Here is a 12,415-nt window from a genome sequence, read left to right on the forward strand (position 1 = left end):
GCAATCTGAAGAAGCCCCTTGTGGACGGGTTAGAATAATATTCCGTGGGTTTATGTACAGTGGCGGGTATCGAGTGAACGTGTTGTGTCTGCTCGTAGCTAGCTACACCTCGACGTAGAAAGGAAACGGGAACTACGTGTCCGAGCAAATCCCCTAGGATTAGCTCGCCGGGTCTCGGCCGAGCACTAATAAACAGACCTCGTCGTACTCTCGTCGAATAGAGACCCACTGTTCTCTAGCGGAGCTTTCCGGGGATTAAAACTGCTCTTCAGACTATTCCCTCCGCATTCACGAGACGCGTCGACTGTTCTCTAGAAAAATCTCTAGACCTGGAAGATTCCCAAGGTCTCGAGAATTACCTAGACGAACAAACGAGCCTACCTTGAATCCCCAAAAATCCTGTTTCCCCCAGTTCTAGCGCTTCGAGGATCGTGAATGCCTAGGGAATTGCCAGAGCCAAAAATCCCCTAGACGGTCCTCCCAAGGCGTTTGTACAGCACAGATGGACGTCACAAAGAGTTCCCATAGAAGTTCGTACACAACAAATTCTTCTTCAGGTAGCAGTTTTGTACAACATCGACAGGAAAAGTTCCCAGAATCCGGTTGGTTCCATCTGGTGGTCCGGATGTCCCACGAAGCGAGATAGTCTGTACAGCTTAGGAAGAGGACAGCTGGACCCTGGTTTCAACTACCTATGTCGCCGCAGTCGGCCTCGTCGGCTCCGTCCCAGCAGTCCAAGACCCCGTCGCAGACGAGGGCGTTGCTGACGCAGGTGCTGTTGCAGGGGAACTCGTTTTCGCCGCAGTTGGGCAGGTCGCCTCTGTTATCGTTTTCATGGTTGAGGTCCTCGTAGTCGCAGTCAACCTCGTCGGTGCCGTCTTTGCAGTCTGATACCCTGTCGCACTTCATGCCGTTCCAGATACAGAGATCGCCATCGCAGAGGAACTTGTCGTCATCACACAAACGACCTTTGTTAGTCAATGATCCCTTTGCTAGGACGAGCTCTTCAGTGCCAATAGCCACAACTTCAGATCCGGTGGTCAAGTACACCCAACTGGCGGTAGAAGTTTCTGCAGACGTCACTTCAACGTCCTGGGTGCTCGTCTCCGTCGAACTGTCCTCTTCGCAGTCCTCATCAGGGTTGGTGTCTTCGTTCGACCACCAGCCAGACTTCGCTTTGCACTTCTTAGTTGGGGATGTGGTCTTTAGAAGTGTCGGTTCCGTGGGATTACGCTTTTCATCAGGGTACGTCGTCTCTTCAGGGTTGCCTGTTGGAGACGCTGAAGAGATCCAACCGGGATGCTGGTCCCAGGTGTCGTCGGTCGTGCTGGAAGGATTCTTGCCTTTGCCTTTCCCCTTCTTCTTTTTCTTGCCCTTTTCCTCGTCCTTCTGCTTCTTCCTCTTCTTCTTACCCTCTCTTCGCTTACCCTTCCACCTTGGCTTGCTTGAGCTCGCCTCGGTGAATACCTCGACCAGATCCGTGGACTCTGTTGTTTTAATTATATTGGAACTAGCTCCCCAGACGTGCCCTTGTTCCTTGGACTCTTCAGGGTCCAAGGTGTGATTCCCTTCGGTGAACATCGTCGATTCTCCAGACTCGATCAGGCCAGAGTCTATGTCCTCGGCGTTCTCAGAGCTCTCGTTGACCTTCGACCTGGCTTTCAGCTTGGTTGCATTCAAAATCAACTTCAAGTACCGCACACAATCAGCGGAGCAGTTGTGGTACCAATCCTCGAAGATCTCGCCGTTGACGTCCGAGAAATTTTGCAGAATCTCATTCAGCAGCTTGCATTTCTGGTCAACAAATGTGCTGTTGACCTTGGTATCATTCGTTTCGGTGATGAAATCCTCCACCTTGACCGCCGTCGTCATGGTCGAAGGTACTTTGAACCCCTTTAGGTATTTATGGAAAAACTTGGCGACAGCGCCGTTCTTTTTAGCTTTGTAACCGCCTATGTCTTCCCTGCTGCTTGTATCCTCCTTCAAGGTGGTCTCTTCGGTGAATTCTTCGGGGACTGTCATCTCGGAACTCTCGCCCAAGTATTCTTCAGAGGATCGTATCAATCTCGTCGTGTTCACAGAGTCTTCTTCTGTATTTATGTTAGCTACAGTAGACTCGGTGAACGTAACATTCTCTCTCAAGTCCCACTCTGACGTGCTTTCAGGTGTGATGGTGGTCTTCAGGGTCTCTCCAGAATCATACTCCTCGGTTGAAGAAGTCGAATGTTGTTCCCCGGTTGAAGAAGTCGAATGTTGTTTCTCTTCTTCTCCCACTTCTGTTCTCATTTCCGTCTCGTTTATCGAGCTGTCACTGCCTTCTTCAAGTTCCACCTCGTTCGATGCTTCTCTCTGCAAGATCCCGTCGAGAAATGTTCTGAATTCCGATGAATCGAAACTGTTCGATTTAGATGTTGTACTGAAGGTATGATAAATATATTCTCGCAGTTGTTCGACCTCTGGTGCCTCGGTGCCCTCGTCAGCAACTGTCGACGCAGTCCAGGTTGTCTCATCTATGATCGAAATAGGCGTGGGTAACTCCTCTTCACGAGGCGAGGTCGACGAGTCCACGTCTGCGTCATTCTTCAGGGTCTTTCGGTGCGGATGCTTCCTCCTCCTCTTCTTCTTCTTCTTCTCTGACACGGTACTCTCTTCAACAGCTGTTGTAGCCCAGGTGGCATCGCTAAGTATCGAAACAGGCGTGCGTAACTCCTCGTAGTGAGCCAAGCTCGAAGACTCTGGGGTTTTTCGTCTCGGATGCTTCCTCTTCCTCCCCTTCTTCTTCTTCTTCTTCTTCTCTGGTACGATGCTCTCTTCGACAATTGTTGTGTCATCTTCAAGGATAGAAACAGACGTGGGTAATTCCTCCATGTAAGCCAAGCTCGAGGAGTCCAGGTTTGCTTCATTCTTCAAGGTCTTCCGTCTCGGATGCCTCCTCTTCTTCTTCCTCCTCGGCTTCTGTGTGGTATGATCCGTGTAATCCTGAGGTTTCTCCAACAAATGTCGAGTACTCTTGGCAAAGCGCAGTGGATGTGTATACGAATCGATCTTCGTTTCTCGATTCATCGAGGTCTTCTCTTCAGGGTGAGTGAACGAATTTTTGCTCCAGGTGTCCTCGTAATTGATTTTCTGCCACCGTCCTCTAGGGATGTTAAACTTTTCCAGGAACATCCGCTCGTCGTTGTACACGTTCCTCCATGGAAATTTCTCTAGGATGACGATGATCGCGATGAACGATCGAGAGAGGAAATAAACGACCGCGAAGGAGCATTAAGAATACTAGAAATTTTCCCTGGACTCTAAACACTTCCCTAGGGCTAGAAACAATTGGTCACACGGGAGGGAAATTCTCCCTAGGATCCAGGAAATTTGCCTAGACTTCACATATGTTTCTCGGACCTAAGAAAATTCCCTAGAACTGGAAATTACTCCCCATATCTCTAGACTCTTGTCAACACACCTCAACTTGAGCAGACCGAAGACGAGATGTGTTCCCGGTCTGATGGACAATTCTACGTCGTTTCCGTCGACAAAAATTCCCTAGCTAGTGTTGGCGCGTAAAAGTGTACGTGTGAGTGTAGAAGGTTAAATTAGGTGGCGTGGAATGGTATAATTACCGCAATCCCTCTCGTCGGAACCGTCCAGGCACTCTTCCATCCCGTTGCACTGCAACTCGTAGCCGATGCATCGACCATCCGCGCATCGGAACTCGCCTCCTCCGCAACCTGCTCCACACCACACACTCATGCACATTTAACCCTTCAAACCCACGCTCCCTAACCGTAAAAGGAGACACACACAAAGAATCCTTTCGCAGCGTGTTTGCGCGTGTTTGGCGCGGTTTGAAATCGTTCTCACGGTCCCGAAACGAAAGCCCCGCAACCAGTGGCCGCGAAAGCTGGCCGTGCCGCACGGATGACGCGATGTTTGCGCTTGTATGAAATGGTTTGCAGTGACGTTGAAGGGTTAAAAGTGCAGGGAAAGCTTCTCGTCAGCTTCGTCTAGTTTTGCTACTACGTTGCTCGACGATGACAGTGGTCTTCTTCGTGTATGGTCGGTGAAAATGAACCGTGACCGCCATGGTAATGAACGAGGCTCAAGGTCGAACCGCTTCGAACACGTTCAAGGTTAAAATTCGCCTACTGGTAAGCATCTCGAGATTTCTCGTGACCTTCTAAACGAAATTCGAAGCGGTTCGGAGCCCATTGCCAAACGACACAGGGGTGGGACACGTGTGTAACTGATTGGGGGTGAATCCCGGGGGGGGGGGTTGTGGAAAAATCTGACGGACCGTGCCGTGGCGGAAAATTGCACGGGGGTGGAGAAGCCACGTCCGGTCGGTGTTCGGTCAGCATGGAAAATCGTAAATCGAACGCCGACGAAAACCGGATCCTGTCGGAGGAATCCGAGCGTATCGGGAGCATCCGCGATATTAGGGTTGATCTCCAGCGTTCATCGTGACCCCGGGGGTGGAGCTAACGGACGGGAACAATATTTTGTCGTTTTCGAAACTCTCGGAGCAAAACGCGGCGGACCGGAATCTCATTGGTTTTCGAGGGAATCCGGGGGAAGGATAAAATCCTCCGTAACAGCCCCGAGAACGCTGGATCAACCCCCCGTCAACGGCTCGTCGCTCGGTAACAACTTGTTGCTCCCGTAATAAGGGGATTCAGACATTCGTCGTCGGCCCATTAAAGTATTCCGGAGAGGTGTAGGCGGCCGAGCCGCCCTGGGTGCTCCACCTGTTCCTTCGAGGCAATCGAGATGACGTTTGCTATGGCTGGAGGGGTGAGAACAGGTACACTTACCGCACTGGAGCTCGTCTTCGCCGTTCCGACAGTCCGGCACCGAGTCGCACCTTTTGTTGATGTTCAGACAGGTGCCGTCGCTGCACCGGAACTGGTCGCCGCTGCACGTCGTCACTGGAACGATAAATCGTAATTGTTACTAAAATTCAACTGATTGCGAAAGTTAATATTACTCGCGTCTCTTTAGGAAACTGAATTCGATGGCGGTGGAAAAAATCAAGAGAAACGAAAGAAAAGAAATACCAGTGCAATTGTACTCGTCGGATCGGTCCGGACAGTCCGCCCGACCGTCGCATCTCATACTCAGGCTGACGCAACTTCCGGTTCCGCACTGGAACTCGTCTTCTCGGCAATACGCTGTTCGTCGTGAAATAAGAAAAAGGAAAACAATAAACGATCAACACAAACACCGCGAGAACGAATTACAGAACTTAATTCAGGGCGAAGGGCGTGGCGCGAAACGTGTTTCGATTGAATGAAAAACGGTGAACCAGGGTGGGGGGAGTAGAGGGTTGGCATATTTCTGTAAAGAGACCTCGGCGGTTCACGCGATTGAATTAAAATCCACGGAATTAATGAAAAACCATGTCGAATTGTACAATCGGCTGCGCGGTTCGGTCGAAAACAGACTATTATTAACACGCATTTTAAATAAATTCTATTAACGCAACCAAACAGACCTCGTTGTTCCGCTCGTGAAAAACGCAATTCCGTTTTCGTAACAAGGAGAAAACCGCGTGGGTCGTAATTGCGAAGCCTTTGAGAGGCTCGAGGCTGGAGAAAAAGCATTATGGGAGTCGCGAGCAATAGCAGAAAATCGCATGCAGCGAGCACTATAAAAGAGAAAATTCCATACAGCGTGCACTACCGAAATCTGAAGCATTCGAGCACTATAAGAGTAATATGTACCGGGCGCTACGGGAATTGCGAGCTATAGAAGAGTCTACGGAGTGAAGCACTATGGACGTCGCAAGTATCAAGCATCACGGGATTCTGAAGCGTTCAGGTGCCAATAGAGCCGAGCAGTAAGAGAACCGCGAGTGCTATGGAGGGAACTATTGAGTCCCGGAAAACCGGGGGAGTCGAATCAGCTGGCGAAACCGGGCGGCCAGCGAAATTGGTCTGTCACTGTAAGGGAAACGGAGCGGATGACGATAATTAGGCAGTCGAGCGATCGTAATAAATCGGATTAATCGGTCGCGCGGCGTGTCAGTGCGCCTCGCGCTCCTTCGGCGCGGAATAAAGGAAAGGAAACGAGATTCTGGGCTGGCGGGGCATCGTGGCGTGCAATTAATCGCTCGAGAAACAACCGTCCGTTATCGGGGGCCGGCCGTTATATCCTTGGACGAACGATTACCCGGCCGAACGGCCACGCGACTAGCCCTGCTTCGAATCCCGGCTCGTCGACCGTGATTTATCGGGAGAGCCGGATAATTCGGGATCCGCGTGTGGTGTGCGACGTGGATGAGTCTGGACGGTAAGGGGGGAAGAGGGGGAATGGTTTGGCCTCCGGTGCTCTTAGGAGAATCCTGTTTAGCGGGTTAGGTGTGCGCATCCGTACTCGTTTTCGAACAATTCGCTTCATCCGTCCCGTCATTGCAATCCATGACACCGTCGCACCGTCTCCGCGCAGGCACGCAAAACCCAGGTGTGCATTGGAACTCGTCGTCCCTGCAGGCTGCAAGAATCGTCAGAACGATTGCGTTTTCATCGGAATTCGACACGCGCCGGCGGAAAGCTCTATGAAATGTTGAAGCCACGGCACATTGACTGGTACACCGATGAACACGTGGTAGTCTTCCGACAGCACGACAGACACAATTATGTACGAAGACAGCGGTGCGTTGTGAATCTGATGGGCGAGAACGATCTGGCCGCGATGCTTCGACGAGGCACAGGTATTAATCACGAGATACACGCTGACAGATGACGATCGACGATGGAAGACTGCCGGTGAACTTCAGCAAGCACAAACATATGGATTCGTATGGAAAAGATTCTGAATTACTGTCCATTTTGTGGCGCAAGCTGTCCGAGCGTATTGTTCCGACGATGTGTGCCTACGGATAATGGAGGATACACGCGCAACGATGATTGTAGACGACACAGGACATGCTATGATCTTCCGAAAGCACTGAAATACTGATTCACGTGGAAATGATTCTGAGTCGTTGCAAACTTGTGAAGAGATGTGGAAGAAATTGTCCGGGTGTATTGGTTCGACAGCGACAACGCACGAATAATGAAAGGCACGCCGACAATGACGATCGTAGAGGACACAGGACATACGATGACCTCCGAAGGACACGCAAACATAGATTGGCGAAGCAAGAACCCGAAATTGCAGTAAAAATTGCCGGGGAACATGGAAAAATTGGTCCGGGCGTATCGGTTCAGAGTCGGACAGGAGCTTCGGTATCGATAGTTTATACGGGGAAGGTCGATTTGGTAGCCAGCTGGTTGAGCTGTTGCTTCCTCTAGAAGGAAAACGGATCTCCAGGAAGCCGTGCGCAGATTTACGAGAGGATCCATTCGCTTCCGGTGCGAGGAAGGGGCAGGGGAGGTGGATTCTCTATCGACAAGATGCTGGCCGGATGTCGGACGGCATCCCGGCTCCACAGGGCGAAAAGATGAAACGGGAAGACACGGAGAGGGTTGCAAGGGGAGAGAGAGGGAGGGCGACGGAAGGTTGAAAAGAAAGGCAGTCGTAGGGAATTAATTAGCGTGCGGACGGAGGAGAACGTGAACCTCGGGGGTCGGCCATTAATTAACACGCACCCGAGGAAATTTCGCGGAAGAGATTATAAATGAACAAGGAGTTACGGGGGCAACACGCGGCTCTAATTTACGGCGGCAATTAGCTAACGATCGAGGATGGACGACTCTTCGAACCGAGTGCACTCGAAAGAATGAGCTACGCGGCCGGGAAGCTCCTCGCCGATTCCGTGCTTGGAATTTCCGCGAGCTCCTCGGGAAATTACGGGAAGACACTGAAAAATCAGCCGAACACGACCAACAAGTCCCGGACTCTCGAAACACTCTGTACACGCGGTGCGAACTGGCGATATTTCCTCGTTACTTTTTTCACCCACGGTATATAAGTAGACACGCGAAAAACAGTCAAGGACAACCAGTAAACGGTGCACATAAAATCACAAAAAGTTTCGTTGTCAAGTGGTCCGTAATTTTGGTACTCCCCGTATACATCCATTTCAAAAGATACTCCATCGGTATTTAATTTTAGCAGCGTATCGTTTTTGAAAAAATATGCTGTACGAGCAGAAATGTTGTATTTAAGAAATATATGGTTCCCAGCAAGTGTGCGTTACTTTTCGAACACAGGGCACGTCAGGATTCCAATCGAACGAATTAAGCCGTTGTCTTAGCTTTGACTGGCCAGGTGTACGCGTAATCGAATCGCGCCGAGTAAAGTGTATTGTGTCAATCGTTAATGATTGGCCTACTTTTCGGTCACGGTGTGTACAACGATGGAACCTGGCTAATGGAACCGGGACGGTTGTTTAAGAGACGACGACGACGGTAAAGCGGTTTACTCGTGTCCCGATCAGCCGGATTAATTCGGATCGTCCCGCGCGACGGTGCGTTCGATCGCGTGCCGCCATCTTTTTTCTCGCGTGTCAAGCAGACAACGGTTCGGGAGAAACGAAAAGCGAGGTAAAACAATACGACAAGACCGTTTCGCGTAACCGATGTCGTTTAATGGAAACGCGTGCACGTGGTCCGGTAATTATCGTGTGTGCATAACGTGTCTCGCGTGTCGACAATATCGCGCCGAGTTCCTTTTGAGCGGAACGCGTCACCAGACAATTGAACTCGGCTCTTTTATCGCGCGTAAACTGCATCATAGCCCCTAATTGCTTGCGATTGTTCACGTACCAACCGTCGGTGAATAATATTATCGCTTCCGCAAGCTTCGATTCCCCGGTACGCAGCTTCTCGGGCCTCTTCGGTTTTGAACCCGTTTATCTCGCGAACGAGGCGACCTACGGGAAAACTTCGTTCCGCGATTTTCGTTCGCCTTGAAACGAGGAATCGATCGGTGTTCTTGATTTTCGGAATCGACGAAAGTTCACGGGAGTTACAGGGGTTCGAAGTTCAAACGGAGAGTTTCCCAACGCCCGCTCGAGTTTTTCGCTAACCGCGACACGCTTCGGGTGATTAGATCGCGAAGGACGCACGCGTGAGTTATTGTCGCGATAACATCAAGGTTGAACACGGCTAAGAAATAGGTCGGCGAACAATACTGCCGAACAATGGCGTTCCATTCTTCGAGACAGTACATTGAAGTTTGTCCAATGAATACGATCAACGAAGTTCTGTTTCAGAAATTTACTCATCTTATTCAGGTTACCGGAATATCGATGACTGAACGCTTCGAGGACCGTACGCGAAAGTGATAAACAATTGTCTAACATCTGTCAGTCTGTCAGCACACCTGTGTATATTGAATGTGAACGAAAAATATTACATCACCGTTTTTCCTGAACTAGAGCAAAATTGAAAATGTATTAATTTCTTGTGGAAGATTCTAAAAGGAGAATCGTGAAGTATGCTCTCTTTTTTTCCAGTCGAATCATCGCAACCGTGCGAGTCACGTGCCCCCTCGGATGCCGGAACGAGATTAAAAGTCGAAATTAATTCGATCCGAACGCGCGTGAGTACGGCCCGTGTAATCTGGTTACGATTTAACGCGATTCTGCCCCGACGTGCCCCCTTTTTCCGCTCGATCGGCGAATATAAATCGCCGGGATCGCGACCTCGAAATTGGCAAACGTGCCCGGGGGGCGTGACGAGCCTCGTGGAACGGGACCCTCGAAGGAATTCCCCTGTTTTCCGACGCGTCCAACCGGGTTCAAGGCCCGCCTCGCCCATTCCTTTCGATCACGATCGACTGAATCTCGATCGTCCTTCTGCATCGCGATTGCGAGTCCCGCAACCTCCCACCGTATTGCTTTGGCGAAGTACAAACGTTAATTGCCAAAAACACGCTAAAAGAAACGACGGTAGACGATGAAACGCACGTAACAATCTTCGAAAAGCATTGACAGAGTAATCTACAAAGACAGAAGTTTAGGATACTGTCAAATTTTTAGAGATACGTGGAGGAAACCGCTCAAGCGTATTGGTTCGGCTGTTTATACGCACGAATAATGGAGGATACGCAGACAATGGGCGTTATAGTCGACGCAAGGCACGTTACGATCTTCGAAACGCACCTAAATACAGCGTCCCGAAGAGAAATTCCAAATTACAGTTCAAATATCTCAGGAATGTACAAAATTCGGTCCTGGTGTATTGGTTCGACAACTAACACGCCGCGGGTATTATCAAGTACGCGTCCGTTTATGGCCCGCAGTTTCTACTTTGCGTTCAACGAACTTTCAATTATCTCAATATTGACGACCCGTACAAAAAACAAACTCACCTCCACGATTTTGATAGTACTTTTCACAGTGAATTGTTTCGAGGCATTCGAAGAAAGGTTTGAGTGATGGGTACCAGGCTTACCGGCCGCGTATTGGATTAAACCGGTGAAAACCGGCGAAATTCCTGGGCCGAGGCCGGGGCGAAAGGGCCGCTGGAGATTAACGTCGGATTAAAATTGCAGCCGGTTATTAGGGCGGCTTAATAAACGCGAGTAAATCTCGTCCGTCGACCGGTAGGGCCGGCCCTAAATTCGGCGACGTCCGCGTCGTCGCTGCGCGTCGATATTAATACCGCTAATGAAGTTTGTTGACGAATTAAAAAAGGAAAACAGAAAAACAAATGAAACAGGGATGAACGCCCGCTGGAAATTGCTTTCCTCGGCAACCTCGTCGCACCCCTACGTCGATTTCATACTGTGAACCCTGCTTTACATTCTTCTATTGTACTTTGACAACATATTTTTGAACGAGAGTAAATTTTTCTTGAACCGAATTTCACTTGAGAATTAGTTTGTCGATCGAAACGAGTCGAAAAATTAATTAGGTATTTCTGTGACATTATACACAGGGTGCCAAAAAAGTGTATACTACGCTGACGTGCAGGTATATTATTTTTTGGGGTGCAGAAAAATTGTATTTACGAAGAGGATGAACTTTACATTTTTTTTATGATGCATCGCAACGTTCCAGTTAGTTTGGGTGATTCGAAATTCATTATCCACCTACTGAAAGGGGGTGAGAAAGATTACTGGAATTCTGTTTGGGTTTTTTCCCTTTTTTTATCTGGCGTCTGAAAATTGACCTTCTCCAACGGTGGCTCGCGACAATAAAAGAGCGAAAAGTGTCCCCACGAAACGCCGCGCCGGATGGAAATGATAGGGGTTGAGGGGGCGACGCAACGGGGGTGCGAGGGGCTGACAAGTGCAACGGCCTGGAAACGCGAGGCCAACCCGCACGCTATTGTTATTGTCACAGCTATTAGAACTATTGAGCCCGTTCCTAACATCGTCGCGATCCGTTCCGTCCGATAGCCTGATGATACGCTGCCACCCCCGCTGACCCACCCCCGCGATCATCAATTTCGAATTCTTTAGCGCTGGAATTATTTCGCACCCCTTTGTCCTGTTCGATCGAAAAAAAAATAAGCGGCCGTGTCGATAGCCTCTTCGCAAATCATCCGGCAAATTGAGCATTAGATTGTTCAGGCTGACAAGGAATTATTGACCCTCAATTCTACACACGCCTTCATAATATACGAAAGGTAAAACCGGCGGATTAAACCTATCGCTAGATGACTTTCAGTTAGAGTTAGACGATTCAAACATGGGCGAATGTTTGAATCGTGACTATACCTTGATATGTTACGCGAGTTAAGATTTGTTCATACTCGTTCGCTGGTTAAACCCATTGCTAGATGACTTCCAGTTAGATGAATAAAAAATGATCCATCCCGTTCCCACAGGCCAAAGCAGCAATTGTGGCAATAATTTGACATGTTACACGAGTTGGGAATTGTTTGAGTTCGTTGACAGGTTAGAGCCATCGCTGAATGGTGGGTTAAGGTGGTCGAGGCTCAAGAAGCTCGGGGATAAGTTTGGTGGTGGGACTAGGCAGGCGGAATTATTTACAAAAAGTGAGACGCGTCGATCCTTTCCGCGAGGGTTAATTTTTAAAATGGTGGGACAGCTGACGCTTTCCCGGCGAAACATACGATCTTCGCTAGATGCATGCACATATTCGACGTTGATCTCAAGATCGCCAACAAACAAAGAAAAACAAAAAACAAGGAAAGAAAACAGAAAACGTCGAGAAGGCGAAGCCTCTCTTTTACTGCGACGATAACGATAAGCAATGCTTTTTTCGACCATGTACTCACGGCAATTGTGCTCGTCAGAAGCATCGTGACAGTCCCTGACACCGTTGCAGTGTTTCTCGTAGTCGATGCACTGGCCATTTCTGCATCTGAATTGTGACGAACTGCAAGCTGCACAAAAAGAACATTCTTGTTACCGGACGATTGAATATTTCTTTGAAAATCTGTAGAGTCAAATTCTCGGTGAATAATAAAATTGTTTATTGCCGATTGATGCGAGGAATTTCAAGAAGCTCGGAACCCGTCGGGCACTTTCGAGAAAAGATTCGAAGCCCATAGGAATTCTGTCG

The 12,415-nt window shown here is 49.3% G+C and overlaps 1 protein-coding gene across 1 annotated transcript in view; it reads right to left on the bottom strand.

Annotated features, from left to right (window-relative positions):
• The window catches only part of Trol (terribly reduced optic lobes), a 125,463-nt gene that overhangs the window by 33,986 nt on the left and 79,062 nt on the right, over positions 1-12,415 (bottom strand). The window contains exons 10-15 of the mRNA XM_076796389.1: positions 12,129-12,236; positions 6,367-6,483; positions 5,049-5,162; positions 4,806-4,919; positions 3,615-3,722; positions 693-3,206 (exon numbers count right to left, since the gene is read on the bottom strand). Coding sequence (XP_076652504.1) covers positions 693-3,206; positions 3,615-3,722; positions 4,806-4,919; positions 5,049-5,162; positions 6,367-6,483; positions 12,129-12,236 — 3,075 coding nt within the window. The remainder of the gene's footprint in view (positions 1-692; positions 3,207-3,614; positions 3,723-4,805; positions 4,920-5,048; positions 5,163-6,366; positions 6,484-12,128; positions 12,237-12,415) is intronic.

Source organism: Halictus rubicundus, chromosome 11, assembly GCF_050948215.1.
Source record: "Halictus rubicundus isolate RS-2024b chromosome 11, iyHalRubi1_principal, whole genome shotgun sequence".
Classification (NCBI taxonomy): domain Eukaryota; kingdom Metazoa; phylum Arthropoda; class Insecta; order Hymenoptera; family Halictidae; genus Halictus; species Halictus rubicundus.